This window comes from Paramacrobiotus metropolitanus, unplaced genomic scaffold, assembly GCF_019649055.1.
Source record: "Paramacrobiotus metropolitanus isolate TYO unplaced genomic scaffold, Prichtersi_v1.0 Parri_scaffold0000040, whole genome shotgun sequence".
Classification (NCBI taxonomy): domain Eukaryota; kingdom Metazoa; phylum Tardigrada; class Eutardigrada; order Parachela; family Macrobiotidae; genus Paramacrobiotus; species Paramacrobiotus metropolitanus.
The window spans coordinates 1,120,413-1,139,833 of record NW_026570260.1 but is presented as its reverse complement, the minus strand read 5'-3'; the positions used below and the strand labels follow the sequence as shown (position 1 = coordinate 1,139,833).

Sequence of the window (19,421 nt, the reverse complement as noted above, 5' to 3'; positions counted from 1 at the left end):
ATGTCATGGACGATATGAATGGAATCGTCGACACTCGTGATCAAAGAGATCATTGCAACCCAAACAGAGAAATTATATACCGCGATGTGATGCGAACAAACTAACAAAGTATGTGAACAGCGCACCGTGAGAATGGTCTCATAATTTTCCGGAGTTGCAATTTCGCGATAAAAATCAAAATCGCGCTAAATTGTTAATAATATTATACCATTACAGTTGTAAAGTAAGTACTGTAATTCTGGCAGAGCACCAGCATGATAATCTATCTTAAAATTTTTACTATGTAACGGAAACCCTACGAAGACACGGTGCGCGAAAAATCTTTATTCTTAAAACAAGCGGGATTTCGTGTAAATCGTGTCAAAAAAGGTAAATGAGGCGCATGATCAAGAAATCCGTGTGTGCAAATAACGTGTTATGGATCCAACAGAGATTTTGCCGATGCGAAGCGATCTCCTTCTTAAAATTTTACGCGCTCTTAAGCTTTTCCCTGTAAGCGTTGCACGTGTTTATATTCTAAAACAGGGATCTAGACTAAGCAGCGGCGTAAAATAAAATCGGCATAAACTACCCCATCTGCTGCAACTCGATATCCGCTTGCATCATCAAGCGTGATTGGCCGGCTGTAGAGGCTGGTAGCGATGTGGGTGGAGCGCTCGTCAACTTCCGCTGTTTTTCCGATTGAGCCAAGTTTGCTAAACATGCGATGACGTCCGACAGCGCGCTTATTCACTTTATTGATCAATAATCCGCAGTTCTCCACTCGGAATTCCCAACCATTATTTAAACCCTGTGCGAGGTTCTTTCAATTTTATGTTTTCTGCATCTTTTATGATATTATCGGAATCCAGTACGCGTGATGCGGTATTGATCGGTTTCCTCATCCTGACTAAGTTCCGTAAGACTTTGCTTGTTTTGTGACTTGTCGGATCGAAGCAGCGTTAAGCTTATTGGTTTTCGCTCCTGTTGTGTTGTGAGTCTTGTCTTCGGTTTTTAATTCTACTAGCGTGGTTCCCAAGAGGTTTCCTGGGATAAGAATCGTTCTTTTCGAGTCCAGTGCAGTTTTGTACGGTGAATTTTCTTCCTTTCGGGGTTGGCATCGCATCAGCATGTCATTGCAGCTATTAGAGAAGAAAGGAGAAAACCGGACGAGTAACCAAAAAACCACGAACAGGTAGGCACTCAGTAAATTAAATTGTGCAATCACTATGTCTAAATTAAATTTAATAACTATGATTTTACAGTTTACATATCTATGTAATCAGCTTTCCTAAGATTTTGAGGAAATTTCAGATTCTTTTTGGTTCATGAAATAATCGAAAATGTTGTATTTTCGTGGTGGTATTTAGCCTTTTCCCGTTTTTTGTTTGCGCCCCGTGTTTGCGATCGTCGTAGACAACTGACTGATGAGGTACTTAATTAATCATGTATCTGTAAACGTTGCAGCTGAATAGTAATTCATCTTTCTAGCAACAAGCGTAGCATTATTGGTAGAAATATTATGCCGGAACTGGTTTGCTTAGCCGTTTTATTGTGCAGGCAGAGTATTCGCATGGTGATTCATACTGTTATAAACAATTTCCTGTGGTTGGCTGTGAAATAATCTTTACCGATTTAAGGTAACTTTAACTGCCTTTTCTGGTGTTTGTATCTCTTTGCTTCTTTTACAGGGTGTCCATCTTGAAATCTGCTGCAGAAAGCAAATTTACAAACATTTTATTTATTTTGGGCTGTGTTATTTTATCGAAGTTTTCGTTTTTTGATGATTAATAATTGTTGTACTCGATTTTTTCTGCGCAAAAGTTGTGAATAATCCTTATGTTATGCAGCATGCATTGTTTTCATTTAAAATTTAAATAGTTTTGCGCTCAAACTTCTTTGCTCATAGAGGTATTTTTGCACGAGTATGACGACAGACGATCAGCAAATTTCCGGCTGACGCCCTATGTACGTCATGCGGTCAATTTTACCGTAAAATTTCTGCGATGTCAGATCAGGACTTGGCTTTTAGCTTATTACGGTTAAATTGTCAACATTTTGCTGAACCCGGTGATGATTCATCGCTGATCAGCAATTATCTGATCGAGACTGTCAAGGGCATCACGTGAATTTTTGTTTCGAGTTCTCAAGTACAATACTGTAATGTCAGTAATGAAGAATACTCGTATGCATCATAATTAATTATTGATACACTCGTAATTATACAGTAAGAAAAAATACATGTCCTTATAGAAGTAGTGGGAAATACAAATACGTACTTTATTCTGCATCTTATCAAGTGTTTTCTACTGAACTGTCACTGTCTCACAATTAAGCGAAACCAGGATGTAAAGATAATTAGATCAGGATCACAGTTTTTTCTAGCAGGTTATGAAGCCGGAAAAGTTTGAGCGGCGCTCGGAAAGAGTGACGATAACTCTTTGAAACTGAAGTTGAGGAATAGCAAATTAGCGAATTATAATTTTCGAAAACGGCGAAAGCTATTAAGTAATTTCGTTTTATTTGTAAATGCATAGTGTTAAGTATTTTAGTTGGCGTTTGTGCACAGAGCCACAATTTAAGCTTTATAACGATGCATGATATTTTTGAGAACCGAAAAAATATGCGGCATATCTACGAAGGCTGACGGAGTAGTAAAATGTAGGACGTATAAATACACCGTGTTCTTGAAAAAAATTCCATGAAATACATAATTTATTCGTAGACGCTTTATTTGGCTGAAATCTGGAATTATAATTTTACATTACATACTTTGATATTCTACTATTTATACATGTATTCACTTGACGTTTGCTCGACTTTGCAGTCTGGCATATGAAGAGTACGAGATCACTGCCAACCACCTTCGCGAGCGCACAAAGCACCGCCCCAGAGTGGCCATTATCTGCGGATCCGGTTTGGGCGGGCTGGCTAACACGCTGGACGAGGCGGACGTACTGGAGTACGAAAGCATTCCCAATTTCCCTGTTAGCACAGGTCCGTTACTGAAAATGAGTATTTTATATTTATATTTGGTGTAAATGTGACTCCCCCGAGTCAATCAGTGGTGCATAGTGCATATATAGTGATATATACGTACTCGAATGCTCGTATAGCACTTGCAAAGTTCAGTAACATTTAACAAGCATTACGTATATTGCGCAGAATATTTTTGCTGAAATATGCGCAAAAATCATATTTAAGACAGCAGTTTACTTAAAGAATAGGTTTGGCATTTAAATTATCGCATTTGTACTTTTTTCAAACTTGTTAGTACAGCAATTGTATATTTTCACATATGGAGATGTCGTGAAAGTTTTTTCAATTGAAAATAAAATGCGTTTTGGAATTCAGTGGTAGAACAGAATATATCTCTTTCGTTCTTGCGCAAAACGGAATTTCGTAAAATGTTTGCATGAGCAACTGATTCGAGTTAACATGCTCAGTGCGTAAATAATGCTGTTAATTGTACATAAATTTATGATACACTCTTCTGCCCACCAGTGTTTGGTCACGCGGGACGTCTGGTGTTCGGATTAATTGGGGCTGTTCCAGTCGTCTGTATGCAGGGCCGCTTCCACAGCTACGAAGGTTATCCCTTATGGAAGGTGAGGCCGATCGATGGCTCCATCGGCTTTTATCGTCGTTTAGACTATATCGATTATGTAACCCGCAACAACTTATACGATTCTTGTTTACTTGCAGATTACATTCCCTATTCGCATTTTCAAACTCCTCGGCGTGGATACACTGATCGTCACCAACGCAGCCGGGTAAGCAGTTAGCATTGCTTATTAATTTATTACTCGTAATGTCCTCCGTTATTTGGTTGCGTAGTAGAGCGACTTTTAAAGGCCTGTGTTGTAACGCTTCATATTCTCCATGAACATTGTTGGTTGTGGATTTGAGTGCAAAACCAAAGTTCATATATTGTTGGTTGATTTTTGGCATTCGCGATACATTTGTTAAAATGGAATATTGACTATTGCTACTGCAGACAATTAAACGGTGTTTTTGTTTTGACCATTTTAGTTTTCGCTAGCTGATGGTTAACGACTATTGAGAATTACTCATAATTAAATCAGCTATTTCTTTTACTTTGATATGCACTGTTTGATTCATTACTGGTTTGTGTAGTATTGTATTAATGCAGTACTGCAGTATATTTAGCCTCGTCTTCCTTGGTCTTGATGATGAATTAAAAGTATTTGCATTAGTGGCCTGAATCCATCCTACGCAGTGGGTGATATTATGCTGATCAAGGATCACATCAACTTCGCTGGATTTGCCGGCGTCAATCCGCTGTGTGGCGTGAACGATGAACGGTACGGCTAACTTCTACAGCCACGCTTCCACCGTTGCTAACTAGTGTCTGGTATTCGAAATTTTTTACGCGTGTTTGTAGTTGGGGTCCGCGATTTCCTCCCATGAGCAATGCCTATGACAAGAAGCTGCGCAAGATCGCCAAGGAAGTGGCCGAAGAGCAGGGATACGGGGACTACTTCAAGGAGGGCGTCTACGCCATGGTCGGGGGCCCCAATTTCGAGACGTCGGCCGAGGCCAGGATGCTGCGGGCGGTGGGCTCTGACGCCGTCGGTATGCTGAGCAAGAAATTCGTCGTTAAACGTGCTAGTCGTCCATTTGTTTTTGTTGCTCGTCATTCTCTTATTCTTACTCTCATTTTCCTACTTTCTCAACAAATGTCATGATTGTCATCTCGTACAAATCAAACTCCTGTATTTCAGTATTTCGTACTTTTTGGTTTACTATAGCTGTACTGTAGTTCTTATAATTTTATAACTTTTAATATGCAGTTTTAGTAGGAGTTTTTTATATAAATTCTGTTTTGTGATATAAATAAATGGACGTGTTGTAGGAATGTCCACTGTTTCGGAAGTGATTGTGGCGCGTCATTGCGGCATGCAGTAAGTATTTTGACCAGTTGATTACAGCAGAAGTTTCCTGTGACTCATGAATGTTGTGTTGCGTGCAGTGTGCTCGGCATGTCCCTAATCAGCAATCTAGTCGTGCAGGACGAGCACTCGGACGAAACGGCCAACCATCACGAGGTGCTGGCCATTGGTCTGCAGCGTGCCAAAGACCTGCAGAATCTCGTTAGCGGCATCGTCGACAAGATTACCGCCTGAATCTCCCTTTGTAGTCGCCTTTTCGGTCGCCTGCTGGCCATTTCATTCCTGTGAAGAGATGCGGTGTAGATAATGTTTGAAGAATTATTTTTGGTTTGATCTTTGTTGAGCAGAGGTTTTCATCGTGCGCATGACTGACTCATTTGGATGTTCTTTAAATAATTTATTCATAATATGTTAAACGGGTTCTGCGTCGGTCGAAAACACAAAATCACAAATACGCCGGAAGGGCGATCCCACGGTCATTTAGCATTTACTTGATTCTGATGAACGCAAGCTCTAATGAAAAAAAGATGGAATTCCTAGCAGGTTGTTGTCCTGAGTTTAAGCGCGTTTATATAACTGTGAAATGTGTCCTACAATAAGTCCGATCATACGATTTCCATACTCCAGAGAGAGTTGATACTCAGGAAAAAAAATTCGTTTTAAAATATTTGTTACTCTGCTTCCATATGCATGTTTTCTATGAAGCTGCTTCCAGTGCTTCCTTATTCCGCAATATTATGTAAAGCTTAATTGCAACAATAACTTATTGAGAGATGTTTCCTAAGCGAACGCCGCCAGGATGTTTGCCGGTTGAAAAAGATTTTCGGTTTAGAACAGATACCAGCGTCATATCAGTGTGAAGCTAATCATGGCCAGTTTCCTTAATTAAAAGCACTTTTTGGTTTCATCTGGAGATAACTTCGCCTAAAAAATAAATGTGGAGATATTTCGTTCAAGTGTTGTGGGGACCGATTTTGTTACTGGCTAAAGAGATACAGACCCCGGTATTTCATGCGAAATAATTTTACAGTTATCAAAGTCTATGCGGAAGTCCACTAGTATCTCGATTGCGCTGCACTCGTGTCTCCCTCTCAAGGGTTTTGGCTCCCATTACAGTATTGTTAACCAAGTACTTAATATAATTGATTTCCTGAAATTTCCTTAATATATGTGAGTGCTGTCCATTTCAGGGGAACTTGCTGACGAACCCAAGAAATGCTCATATATGATTTACCGGCTTGCTGCTAGACTTGTTGAACACACAATGGACGACAAAATTTACTTTACCCCGGACCGTTAGCCGCTGTCGGCTTACAGCGCATACGATGAATGAGCGCCGCATATCCGTCGCTATATCCGCTTACTGAGCAGTAAGCGCGGCAACCGTGTTCTCTCTGTTCTCTGTCTAAAAGCTAAAGCCGCAAAACCGGTTCCGAGGTAAAGTAAATTTCGTCGTCCATTGTAGTGTGTTCAAAAAGATGATGCAGTAGTGTAATACTATAAAAACGGAAGAAATTAAAGGTCAGTAATAAAGACTTGCAAGTTTCTTTTTAAAAATCTCCAAAACTCATTTTGCCCCAATGCCGAATGCTTCTGAAACCCGGGCATCCAGCATATTCCTGTACACGCTGTAGTGAGTGTCTTCTGGCGGCTCCATTTGCGCAAGCACATGCTCTTGCGAAGGCGTCCCAGATTCGGACTCCGTCAGAGACTGAAATAGTACGTTGTCTTTTTTCTTGGGGAACTTGTCGTACCCGTTAACAAAATCCTTCAGTTTGGTCCACTTCTCTTTCAGCAGCTCTTTCCGTTCCAAATCGACGAAATCCTGCCAGAATTTGGTGTCTTGTTCTTCCTTCATACGCCAATTTAGGCTATCTGCCTTTGCTGCAGATTGTCGGCGCTGTTTATGCGCTAACGCGGATTCCCATTCTCGTTGTGCCTCGTTGGCTTTCTCAGCGCGCCACGCGTTCAACCGGCGTTCCTTATCCGCGGCTTCCTCCGCCTGCGACTTGAGAATGTCCGAGTATTCCTGCCACTCTTTCCGCTTGTTATCTTCTAACGTCTGCTTCTTTTCCAACGAGGCTCTTAGGGCGGCTGACATTTGATTCTTCTCGAAGGCGCGCTTGGCCTTCTCCAATCGCACCTGCCTCTGCCTCTAGAAGAAGGGCCATAAGCGTGTCGTGAGACCACCAACACCGAATGACACTTACTTCTTCTTCGCTTTCGGCTAATCGGAGCTCTTCTTCGATCTCTTGGCGCTCTTGATCGTGCTGCTCTTTTTCCTTCATCTGCTGCGCCAGTTTCTTTCGCATCGCATCGATGACCTTTTCCCTCGCTAACAGAGCTTCCTTATGAGACTCCGCGCGTTGCTTGTATTGCTTAGTAATCGCGGCAATCTTGTCGTCTTCTTTACGGAGTAACTCTTTGTGCGCATCCTGCGTGCTTTTTCGCTCCGCTTTGAAATCATCGATAACACTCTGCCAACGTTGCTTATCCAGAATCTGCTTGTATTCCTTTTCCTACCGGGATCTAAAGAATATTCAAACAACCGTCACTACAACGATGTCGTGCGGTCCGCACTAACCAAAGCTTTCTTCTGTTCTGCTTTGATGCAGTCATCAATGAATCTGCGCTCTTCTTCCAGAGCCAGGAATTGCAGGTGCTTTTCGTGGTGTTTGTCCGCGAGCTGCTTGTTATATGCTTCGCGTAGCTGCTGTTGTGCTCGTTTTTGGTTGGTGAATTCAGTGTTGATTGCGCTGGTGTCTGCATCATCCAGGGCGCGCGTCTGCGCTCCTTGTTGCAGTTCTTTCAAGCGGCTGTTAAAGCGTGCCCTTTCGTTCGCGCGCACATAGGCCAAATTGGTGTGCTGCGCTTCGATGGCCGTTAAGGATTTTTTCAGCTCGCGCAGTTCATTGCTAGCATCCGCTAGGCGGGCGTGATTGACATTACGACAATGCTGCAGATCGCGCTGACGGAGAACTTCCTTGTTGCGCTCGTTCTCGGCATCATGTGACTGTCTGATGGCTTCCTGTCACCAATAAGCACATAATGCTGCGTTTGTTCCGTTGGGAGTCCAGTTATTAAATAACTGCATTCCCAAAGGAACGAATTATAACTGCATTCCCGAAGGAACGAATTATTATTATTTTTTAAACTATGAATAAAACTTTTTCAATCATAGTTTCAGAAATCTCTTTTTCTTCGGCGTAATCTTACCTGCATTTTGTGGATTTCGTCCACCCATTTCATAAAGTTGTTCGATTTTTGAATATCTGTCGGTAGGATCATCTCTCGGTGCACATTAACCAAAATAACTCTTGCGATTTTGTCGCAGAACGGTAGCTATAACTTATAAGTGATGGGAGCTATCGCTCTAATTTCTTAGCGAAAGAGTGAGTTAATGAGATTACAGTTGTTGTTGTTGCAAAAAATATTGTGCTTATAGCGCAAGACCATGGTTCCAAGAACGAAAATTAACTAATACTGGTATCGTCAAGGTAACTTCTGTATTAAGCATGTAGCAATAGCAATTAGCCGCACATTATTCTGGCAAAAAAAGGAGCGAATTTATGGAAAACGAAGGTTTGCAAATTGCAGTTGCCAATGTCAAAAGCGTCATTCACGCAACTATTAAGCATTATCATTTCTGCTGAAGGGCAGAAGAATTGGTCAGCATCTAAGAAAGAGCACTATGCAATACCCAACCGAACGTGTCTCACTCGATATGGAAAAAAACAGTACCGGTCACACGAAAAATTCAGGCACTTCTAACCCAACTTCGAATGGATCATACCAGATTGAATTGAGAGAGGTTACCGTACTGGCCGACAATTCCCCTTTTACAATTTCACTCCCGACTGTTTACCGTATTGATCGGGTTTTTAGGTTTCTTAGCTTTCCTAATGTTTTTCTTAGGTCTTTGGATTGTGTTAAACTTCTTAGATTGTTTATGTTTCGAAGTGCATCTACTTACACACTTTCATAGTATTTTTCTTAGGTTTTTCAGCGCATTTTCGTAACTTTACTTCGGTTTCTTATGTTTTTATATGATTTCTTGTGCCTTTTTTTATGTTTTTTTTTATCTCATCAGAATGTTGCCAACAAAATGCCGGTGTTCACGAGCTACATACTATTCGTAGTAGGGTAGTCTATTCGTTCAGCAACCTGACGATTATCGGGTTGTCGCTTCAACAAATTGTCGGGTAAACAATTTGTCTGTCAGAAAATTGTCGGTGTGCCAAACTGGAGACGCTGGTGTTTGTTTCAGTACCCTGTAAATTTTGTATGGCGCAACTCTCTTAGATATAGGAAAATTTGAAGCATTCTGTAGTTTATTAGTCCCGTCAGCTCGCACAAATATAGCACAGTAAAACTGATACGATATAACTGACGGTTCATTGCAATATCCATAGAAGTATACCTACTTACACCTACGCTTGGATCGTTATTTTTGCACTCATTATTCATATATAATCTATCAATAATTAGACATGACCCTAGAAATTACACTGGCCGGCGTAATCGCAGATTCACCCCAGATGTCACGGAATTCACTGACGTCGTGGATGCCGCGGAATGAAGGGAGCTTTCGGATTCCTGACTGTGCATGCTGTTGTCCGTGCTGCTGGCACCGCTCACATCGCTACCAGTCCGCGGCAAACGACCGCGACTGGCACGAGACTGTCTCTTCTCATGCCCAATTAACTGCTTCAACTTGGCGCGGTACGTACTGCGGATCAATGGGTGTACGATAGCTTCCTCCACAGTAAACCGTTCTGCGATCTTGGGATTTAGTAGGCACTCGATCAAATGGATAGCGGTTTCGGGGAGAATATTTTGAATTTTTTCCAAATAACGTTTGGCGCGCTGTCGACGCAGCATCTTCTTGGGATGACTGTCGTCAAAAGGCATTTTACCTGATCAAAGGTCATCAGCAATGTAAGCGCTATTTTTGCACTCATTAATCGGTATCCATAATGAATAAGTTTTTAGTTTTACCCATCATTAAAATATACAAGATGACCCCGCACGACCACATATCACTGATCTTCGGCTCATACTTTTCCCCCGCGACCACTTCCGGGGCAGCGTACGCCACGGACCCACAAAAGGACGTGGATTTAACCGCAGCGTACTCTCCTGACTGCTTGCGGCGTCGTTTCTTCTCACCGGCTTTCAGCTGATCCAACAACGCCAGTTGTGAGTGAAAGGCACCGGCATTGCTAGAGCGCGGTGAGTCATTGGGGTCACTGGTCTGCATTACCGACACCTCCGAATTGCGGAACTCTTCGATGGACAATCCCCCAATATGACCGCTGGAGCGCCGAGGGGCAGAGTCAGCGACGAAGCGGGCGAAGCCGAAGTCGGCGATCTTCAGTGTGGCGCCGTCAATCAAGATGTTCTCGCATTTGAGACTGTATTGAGTGGCCGTTGAACTTACGTTGCTTAAGGCTGAAGTAAGAACTTACTCACGGTGGGCAATATCCTGCTGATGAAGATACTGAATTCCCATCAGGATCTGCACAAATTTGTCACAAGCTTCGCTTTCGCTAAGTCGTTCTTCGTTGCTGGCTTTCTTTTGCAGGTACTTCAAAAGATCGCCATTTGCGCAATACTGCAACACAGTTTTACTTTTCTCACGAGTTTTGACGAATTTGTGAACATGTCACGAATCAATCGCACAACTTTTTGCACGGATAGCGAACCTACATCCATAAAGAGGTAAAACATGTGACGATGCTTTACGTATGTGTAGACACGAACAATATTCGGATGACTCAGACGTGCCATTACCTAAAACAAGCACTTGGTTTTCAAAAGATTCACGCATTTGCCCGCAGCATAACCATACTTCGAGTTCCCGGGGCAGGAATTTATTGACAAAATTCGCTGGGGCCGCAGCGATATTCATCGTTTTACAAGCAAAACGGGTACTACATCCAATCCGTGTACCTAGATAGACCTTCCCGTATGACCCTTTGCCCAGGATCCTCTGCAGGTGCACCTCATAGCCCGCGACCGTAAGACGCTTGGTGATCTTTCCATCCCGTCCCTTCTCGCTCTTCCGGCGCACCACGAGGTCCTGAAAAGAGTGCTGTGACGAAACGGGTGAGGGCGCAGCCGTCAAGGCGTCATCGTTGGGGGTGGGATCCTCGTTGTCCTGGGCAGAGTTTTCGGTCCTGGCCATGGGCGGGGCCGGCGCACTGGTCGCAGGCAGACCAGCGGGCCGGCTGGGTTGGGCTATTTTGTTAACTTTAGGTGTGACGGCCGCGTTGGCATTTGTTATGGGGAAAGTTAGTACAGCAAAGTATGAAAGTATTACTATTAATCATCTATACTGCTAGAAAAATCAGCCTACGACAGGGCTTAAACGCAATAAAAGCTGCTTGTTCATTCTTGTTATTTTCGTCCTTAACGAAATATTGTGCCCTGTTTCCAAGACGCAATAATTGTCAGAATATATTTAGAAACTAAAAACTATTATGTCTGCGTATACCAATATGAAGTAATTTCGAATTTATTTATTTATCGGCGACAAATATCTGAATAAAAACAAAACCGACTAAAAATGGCTGAATATCTGGAAATGGCATCTTCATTCTTGAATGCTGTCCCGCTTTTGTTCCAGTAACGACGGCTTCAGCAGCCCCATGTCGATCAAAAACTGCCGGCTGGATCGACGCCGGTCTGGATTGAAGCCAGAGGGCAGCTGCAGCGTACCGTCCACGCTGTCGGTCATATCCGTGCCCTCGGTAGCCGCTTTTCCCATGAACACGGGCCGGCGCTGATCGAATTCTGTCTGCACATCTTTTCGGAAATCCGGATTACTGAACAGCTCCAGCGCGGTGAGAGCCAGCGCGGCCGCTGACTTCATGGCAAAATGATTAGCTACCGGTTTGCCGACACTGTCACGGAACTCGCGGGTGTGGATCATGGTGCAGTGCGGATCGCCGATGCAGAAGCCGGGGTGGATGCTAGGGATTGTGGTGGAAACATTGCCCATGTCCGTAGAGCCGTAGGCGCCCGGTGGCAAAATCATGAAGCGCATGCCTGAGAAGAGTTTAAGTTAAATGTACATACTGCCCATCCCGTTTCTGAATTAGGTTACCGTTTTTCTCGCCAAAGTGCTTGTAGATAGACAGCAGCTTCTGGTTGCTCATTAAACCAGAGTAGCTTAGGTCATTCAATCCACATTCCACCCGGCACCCTGCAAAATCACAAACAGCCAGTTACACGTAAGCTAGTGAAATAAATAATATTTCTTATGTTAGCTAACCGGTGGCTTCTGCGCCAGCGTGCATACAGGCCGCCACACGGGTGCGAAGTTCGTCAACATCAGCGCTGGTCGGTGCCCGGATGTAGATCTCGGCCTTGGTGTATTCCGGGATAATGTTGGGCTTCGCGCCACCGTTTTTAATGATCATGTGGATCTGGTGACCGGGTTTCAGCTGTTGCCGCAGCATAGACACATTGTTGTATGCGGCGATGACCGCGTCCAGAGCGTTGACCCCTTCCCACGGACCGCAGGAGGCGTGAGCGGCTTTGCCGTAAAACTCCGCCTGGCACTGTGAATACGTGTATTTTTGAATACAGAAATAATGCCCACAGTTTTATACCATAAGTGGAAAAAAACAAAAACTGGAGTTTGCATACGAGTACTGTATTACAATACATCAACCATGCTCCGTGTTGAAGAGTTTTTGCTTACGTGGTCAATGCTCAAAATGCTGGGTTCTAGTACATCCACCGGCGCTGGATGACTCATCAAGGCGTAGTCAACACCTTTGAATGCTCCGGATTCCAATAACAGCACCTTGCCGCCTCCCAGCTCTTCCGCCGGTGCACCCATGCAGACGATCTGTGTTATTTAAAAAAATAGCCGGTTTCGATTGGATTATTGTTTCAGTGGAAGATAATGAAGTATTCTCGTCTATATAACCGTCATTGTGAAGTACGAGCGGGATTTATTTTTCAAACTCCGCTTCGACGTCCTATTACTATGCACTTATGTGGTACGTACATTGGTAGAAGCTTATGCGCGTGCGTAAATTTGTACATAAAACGCGGCAGTACATGTGCCGCTCGGAATAGGTATTTCGAACTTTGCTATCGATGATTTCGTACCCTGCCTTGCGCTGCGCTGCCGGCTGCTTTCAGCACTTCCGCCGCCGCCAGGAAGGCTCCCAGCCCGACGATGGCGATCAGGTTATGCCCGCATCCGTGCCCAATATCCGGCAGCGCGTCGTACTCGCACAGCACCGCCACCGTAGGGTGCTTGGCGGCATCGAAGCCCGGCGTCTGGTACTCGCCCAGGAAGGACGTCTCAATGTCACAGAATTTTCGTGTTACTTGGTAGCCGATCTTCTCCATGTAGTCAGTCAGCTGTTGCACTGCGTGGTGCTCCTGGTAGCCGGTCTCCGGGTGGCTCCATATCTCCTGGCTGATGGCACTGAGATCGTTAAAGTGCGCCTGTAGGGACTGCTGGACGGCCGATTCGAACTGGTCGGCAGTGGGAGAGCTAGCCGACATTTTTTGTCGAATTATTTTAACTCACTGCTCAAAATTACGAAAGCATTAAACGGTAAGGAAAACGGAGTGGTGGAAAGTGTGAGAAAGTTCTGACAGCGCGATTTGATGTTTGTGAGAAGCATGTTAACACGGTTGTCTTATCGGTGCCGGCATGCGGCATGTTATCGGTTAACCCAATATTACAGACTTGATGAATGTACTGTACTGTACTGCAGAATGGCCCGCGCTCAAGCTCTGACTCTGACTCAGACTCTGACCGCTCAAACTCTGACTCTGACTACTCAAAGTCTGACTCTGACTGTCTAAACTCTGACTCTGACTCTGACTGAATAACCTAAGAATAACTTGAGAAACCTAAGAAACCTGAGAAACCTAAGAAACCTAAGAAAGCTGAGAAACCTAAGAAACCTAAGAAACCTAAGAAACCTAAGAAACCTATTAAGAAACCTAAGAAACCCTCAGAGTCAGAGTCAGACTTTGAGCGGTCAGAGTCAGACTTTGAGTAGTCAGAGTCAGAGTTTGAGTGGTCAGAATCAGAGTCAGAGTTGGAGTCTAGGCCCTGCAGAATGTGTTGTTAGTTGTGTAAACTCCGGCGCACGATTGATTACCGATACAAAGGTTGACACTTGGAAAATGCTTTTATTACTGTGCGCAGTACGCATTTCACCGACATAATGTCGCTTGTGTGCGGTGAAACGGTACTTATTAATTTTATGGGGATGCTATATTCCATAGAAGTACTCGTAGCTTATGGCACATACTGGAAGCTGCTGACATGTTTACGATTACCTACTAGAATACGATTACCTACTCGCACTATTGAGAGTTGTATTTGCTTTGGCCGTGCCGCTAACGATGTTTACAAGTATAATATAAGTAATTATATCGTAAATTAATGTTAACGTCTGCATTGGCGTGTATTTGTGCGTTGTGTCAATCGACTACACGACCGTACAATTTTATGCGTCGACACCACCGCCGGACACATGTTCCCGGTATTCTTATTGCTGGACAAATCAAACAGTGACGACGCGGCCGCATCCAACCGTATCCCCGACACCACCATAGGGATGGCGGCAAAGTTCTCATTTAGCGCTACCCGCACCGTCTCAATGAACTCCGTATTACTACTCAACGCCTCCGACAGCTGGCGCAGATGGTGCACATAGTTTAGCAAATCTACGGGATCCCCGTCTCGCACCACCACAAAGGTCGCCGTTCGCACCAGCAGGATGGCCAGCTCCAAGCCCTGAGCGACGGCATGCCGGAGGAAGGCCATAATGTTCTGCAGGAACTGGCCATCGGCGCAGCCGCTGAGACTGATCAGGCTGTATACCTGCTGGCAGCATTCTGTCATGTGGGCCAACTGCATCCAGTTGGCAGTGAGGAATTCGTGGTCTTTCTTCTCCAGACCGAGATCCATCATGGAGAGGCATTCGACGCTGCCGTTGGTGCGCGGCCGGAAACAGGCGCTGTGGAGTTTTGCCAGCAAAGGGTTGCTCTTTAGGACGTCGGCGGTTAGGAGCGACAAAATCTCGGCGTCCAAGATCGCCAAGCTGGCCGGGATCTGGTCGCAGATGGCGTCCGGGTCGAATTTTGTCATCATCTGTCGTGGAGGAGTTTTGGATGGAACAACCGACCGATCAGAGTTTTTTGATTCTAGCTCCGATCTGGCCACTGTCCGAGGCGCGAGGCTCTTCCGCACGGAAGGAGCACTGCGGACCGTAGTTGGCGGCTTTTTCGTCTCCTTATTATACTGCGAACATATCCCCCGGAAACTCGGATCATTGAACACCTTGTCCATGCTCAGCTTGTCCATATGATGCCCGAGGGTCGACGTCACGAACGCCGACACCCGACTATCCGTAGTGTCTAATGTCTGAGTATCCACGTTGCTCATTTTAGAGGCGTGTGGTATCATCATCGAATTCCGCACATAAGGGTTCCGCGCGATGTGTTGCTTGCGAATCTGCTCGGCGTCCGGGGTGAACTCGGCTGAGTGGTTGAGATTCTGCTGGGCATTTTTGGCCAGTTCTTCTGCACTCAGTCCCCACCGGGGCTTGGTTACGTAGTCATTGCGGTGGATGTAGGAGTCGCTGACCGCCGGGATACTGGGTGAGGTACCCTGCGAAACAACACTGGCAATCTCCGAGGCGGCAGCCTGTTGTTCCTTCTCTAGGAGTTTCCGCTGGCTGCGCGCCGTCTCCGCTAGTGAGCGCAGGTATGTCTGAGCACTGTGGCCAGATCGCTGACTGGAAGTGCAAAAAGAGGAGCCACCGTCACGGAAAGTGGAGTTCGAGGGTGGATCGTTGACCTGCGATGAGGAGGTGGGGCGGTAGTGGAGAAGTGATTCTAGAGGGGGCTCTTTGATTTCAGCAGGGTCCAAGGTAGGCGTTTTTGGCCGAGCCACAGGTGCTGCAACGTAGAACATGATGGATGCAAGTTACTGACCACAAAATGTCTTGCGCACCTGCCGCGGACACCGCTGGTCGGCTCTCCACCGCCTTTCCCGTGGGTGGTATCGGGAGAAATTCCGCCGTCGGGGTGAAGAAGTCATCATCCTCGCTGATACTGCCGGCCCGCGTTGACGAGCCTGCATTGGTCCGCAGTTCCAGATCCAGCTCACTTTCGTAACGCTTCCCATAGGGCGGACGTTGGGGACAGAAGAAAGGGCTACTGTCAACCACTGATAGATGCGGCGTCTCCACTACGGAGGACCGAGAATCGTAGAAGGAATTAGATGAGGCCGCATTGGCCAAGTCATTAAGTTTCTGGTTGGCTTCGTGGGCGCGGAGAGGCGAGGAGTACTGGTGACGGCTGCGGACGGTTGAGCCGGAGGCCGCTGTGGAGGAATAGGTGCTGGAGCGGTCGGTGGAGTGGCCGCGAGCACTCATCGGGGGTTAAACAAACGCAGCAATCGTTATGTGTTTATGGCAACTGCGATCCCAATTCGTCCCATCAGCAACAGCTTAATGAAGCTAAAACCAGAGAATTACTAATAAAAGCGATAAAAATTCAGAGATTGTATTTGACATGGATATTTGTGAACTGATGAACTTTAAGGAATATGACGGAGCGCTCGATCTGGGGAAAATTCAGTTAATTGCTTCTATGATTGTACAACCAATACGCTTGAGAAACAAAGTGCTAACGTTTTGCTGACTTTGGCATACCTTCCCTTGAATTACGTAACCATGAGAACATGTTCTAGTCGCAGCTTCCAGTTCTTCGACTACTTACTGGATTATTTAATAACAACAACAACAACTGGACTATTTAACTTAAACTACGCGGACAGTCTATGAATTTTTTGGCATTTTTTGAGAGCTATTTACGTACGACAGTATGCACTCTGTTCGTTAACTTTATTTTCCAATTGATTCATAATCGTCCTGACTCTTGATCTTTTGCTTAATTAGTGGCGTCGGATTTATATGTGGCAGATGTCATTATCACACAATTACTGGATCAGTTCATGCGGTTAAAAAATTAAAAAGCGTTGTCTAGTTGCTCTTATCGGGTGGCTTGTTGTCATCAGGTCCAGAGGGCTTCTCCGTAGTCTCTTCAAAGTCGTTACGTACTACCGTCGAAGCCACTTCACTAACAGGTCTCTCAACGATTTCCCCCTCCGTAATCACGACTATATTCGTTGCTCCGGCTTCTGCAGTATCTTGCGATTTTGGCGTAGAAGCAATGCCCTCTGTTACAATCGATTCAGAAAGCAGGAACGGCTTTTCCGTTATTCTGGCGGACGCTTCAGAGTTTGCCGCGGTACCGCGATCTCTGACTTCTGATGTATTGTCAACTGACCGGGTCGCTTCTTGGCGTACAAGTGCATTGTGCACCTCACCACCACCATTGCAGCAAGTGCAAATACCCTGTTTGATTTTAACTTCTCGCCCAGAGGGTGTGACCTTTACCGGGTGTACCCGTATTCCTTTTCTACACAATACGCCACACCCTGGGTCAGTGTCTTGCATCGCCCTGTGGTAGAATTTGGAATACTCGGAATGCGCAGTGTACATCCAGATAAACCCAAGCTCAGCTGTAATCCCGGGAACGCTCTGACCGAACGTCCGCAGGGTGTTCCGCAGTACCATGAATCGCGCCACTAGCTGCATGATTTCACGCTGTTCCACCGAGAGGGCTTCTTTTCTGCAAAGGGTATTAGTCTTCAGTCTTAATAACCACCGCGAGTACTTGAGCATCCGAATATCTCGTTCCACATCTCGAAGTTCCCGGATTAGCTGGGCTTTTTCGATTTCGGTCAGCTCGTATTCGATATGATGGCCGATCTCCGCATCCCGTTGGGCGGACGCCACGTCCTTGCCTAGTAACCCGATCTTTACAGCGCGCAAGGAATTTCTAACCTTTTGGCCGGTGTTTCTCACCCGCCACGCCCAGGTCTCTCTAGTCTGCTTTTCCTCCCGGAATCTCCGTACGGTTTCCACTGGCACGCCCAGATTTGGATGGTTGGCGCTCCAGAACGGCCAATTACAAGCTTCGGTCTGAGCGGCGCATTCCAGTGGATTCTGCTCATGGCACATCAACCGATCCAGACTGCTCGTTAAATGTCTTCGCTCGACATCTTCACTAACCATGGATTCCATGTTAACCGGCATTCTCATAACAGTGCGCAGATGCCGGGACGTGGCGTGCCGGCATTCATGTAAATGCGATAAATCCATCACATCGAAGTAATTCAAGTCCAGTGTCCGCGCCAGACGACGGGCCACTTCGCGGTACAACGGTCCGTTGGCACTGAGCCTAGTCAAATCCAGTTCGGGTGCATGCGAAGCCCCCACGACAATCTTGTAGAACATATCTTCCTCCCCGGCAAAGAGCAGTTTTAGCCGGATGAAGGCGTCCGTGATGGGTCCGACAGAAATGATCTGCTGGCCGATGTAGTACTCGTAGCGGAAGGCCGGGTAGTTGAGCACCAGACTGTAAGTCCACACATTGCGCCACAGGATAAGTAGGCCGATGAGAAAGGCGATACATGGGAAGAAGACAATATCCAAGCGCGAGAAAGTGGTCGAATCGCTGGCTAACGAAGCAAAGTAGGCGATGGAGGCGATGAGGAGGAGGCTGGCGGTGGTTAAGTGGTTGGTGTGCAGGTGGTTCAGCACGTACACCCCGCAGGCGCGACGGTCGAAGGGATGAACGGGATTGGTGCGCTACAAGTACAGCAGAGCGTTTATTTATTCAACTGTCGGCAGTAGAGTAGACACCTACAACGAGATTTCTTTGGCATATGCCACCAAACGACGACTTTTAAGCGCACACGCTTCTGCAGAAGCTCAGGCTAAAGTGAAAACGAAAGGCATTTATCAGTCCTACATTTACATATCAGTCCATTACGCCTAACCCGGATTTATTTGAAAATTATAAAAGTACTAACCGTCAAAACGTGCTTAGCTGCATCGCAGAATTTTTAAAATAAAATTTCTTTGCATCAGAAGCTGTGGCAAAACGGCAGTGTTCAAAATCAAATATTTTGAAATCAAATTTATAGCTTAAAGCATGTACCATAATAACGGGTTCCTCGAAGTACTTGTAAGTTGTAAATGCTACTACTTGTACCTATTGCGCAACTCACGATGTACTTTATTAAACGGCTTTCAGATGAGCGAGAAGTCCATATGGCCAAACGGTCTTGTATATCCGAAAAATGCATTGCATGATAATCACAGGGCTAACATTTTCGTGCGGCCACGACTATCAGATTTTTAGCATCCGGTGCCATAGTTATGTCACACGTAAATCGCAATATTAAGCAATATTAGTATTTTATTACGCGCTAAAAATCAGTAAATGAATTTTTTTGGTGATGCAGGCTGAACTGTCAACTACCACATTTCGACCAGAAAAAAAAGCAAAGGGTTCGCATAAATCAGCCGCAGTGTATAAACAGACGATAAGGCGCTCAAGTACTTACAGTTTACTTGTTTACACCTTTACTTGTTTCGTGGTTATTTTAGACTCTGTTTCTGTATAGAA

General features: G+C 45.3%; 6 protein-coding genes across 6 annotated transcripts; 1 reads left to right on the top strand and 5 right to left on the bottom strand.

Annotated features, from left to right (window-relative positions):
- The first annotated feature begins 323 nt into the window (after positions 1-323).
- Positions 324-5,519, top strand: LOC129590603 (purine nucleoside phosphorylase-like). The gene is made up of 8 exons (XM_055485921.1): positions 324-1,174; positions 2,807-2,976; positions 3,484-3,587; positions 3,685-3,752; positions 4,197-4,304; positions 4,385-4,575; positions 4,856-4,904; positions 4,973-5,519. Exons 1-8 carry the CDS (start codon positions 1,110-1,112, stop codon positions 5,124-5,126), a joined length of 909 nt encoding a protein of 302 aa, XP_055341896.1. The 5' UTR covers positions 324-1,109; the 3' UTR covers positions 5,127-5,519.
- A 372-nt stretch (positions 5,520-5,891) lies between these two features.
- On the bottom strand, positions 5,892-8,421 carry LOC129590499 (trichohyalin-like). The gene is made up of 4 exons (XM_055485763.1): positions 8,109-8,421; positions 7,477-7,920; positions 7,103-7,411; positions 5,892-7,047 (listed from the first exon to the last, which is right to left on the bottom strand). Exons 1-4 carry the CDS (start codon positions 8,178-8,180, stop codon positions 6,460-6,462), a joined length of 1,413 nt encoding a protein of 470 aa, XP_055341738.1. The 5' UTR covers positions 8,181-8,421; the 3' UTR covers positions 5,892-6,459.
- A 784-nt stretch (positions 8,422-9,205) lies between these two features.
- On the bottom strand, positions 9,206-11,279 carry LOC129590336 (testis-specific serine/threonine-protein kinase 1-like). The gene is made up of 5 exons (XM_055485502.1): positions 10,744-11,279; positions 10,602-10,685; positions 10,361-10,506; positions 9,891-10,306; positions 9,206-9,808 (listed from the first exon to the last, which is right to left on the bottom strand). The coding sequence occupies exons 1-5, from the start codon at positions 11,077-11,079 to the stop codon at positions 9,396-9,398; spliced, it is 1,395 nt and encodes a 464-aa protein (XP_055341477.1). The 5' UTR covers positions 11,080-11,279; the 3' UTR covers positions 9,206-9,395.
- Positions 11,274-13,551, bottom strand: LOC129590335 (peptidase M20 domain-containing protein 2-like). Its single transcript, XM_055485501.1, has 5 exons — positions 13,017-13,551; positions 12,601-12,750; positions 12,169-12,457; positions 12,001-12,099; positions 11,274-11,942 (listed from the first exon to the last, which is right to left on the bottom strand). The coding sequence occupies exons 1-5, from the start codon at positions 13,419-13,421 to the stop codon at positions 11,488-11,490; spliced, it is 1,398 nt and encodes a 465-aa protein (XP_055341476.1). The 5' UTR covers positions 13,422-13,551; the 3' UTR covers positions 11,274-11,487.
- A 753-nt stretch (positions 13,552-14,304) lies between these two features.
- Positions 14,305-16,585, bottom strand: LOC129590394 (uncharacterized). The gene is made up of 2 exons (XM_055485597.1): positions 15,892-16,585; positions 14,305-15,836 (listed from the first exon to the last, which is right to left on the bottom strand). Exons 1-2 carry the CDS (start codon positions 16,313-16,315, stop codon positions 14,320-14,322), a joined length of 1,941 nt encoding a protein of 646 aa, XP_055341572.1. The 5' UTR covers positions 16,316-16,585; the 3' UTR covers positions 14,305-14,319.
- Positions 16,586-16,772: 187 nt separating this feature from the next.
- On the bottom strand, positions 16,773-19,368 carry LOC129590534 (uncharacterized). The gene is made up of 2 exons (XM_055485811.1): positions 19,021-19,368; positions 16,773-18,598 (listed from the first exon to the last, which is right to left on the bottom strand). Exons 1-2 carry the CDS (start codon positions 19,096-19,098, stop codon positions 16,925-16,927), a joined length of 1,752 nt encoding a protein of 583 aa, XP_055341786.1. The 5' UTR covers positions 19,099-19,368; the 3' UTR covers positions 16,773-16,924.
- Between the last annotated feature and the right edge of the window lie 53 nt (positions 19,369-19,421).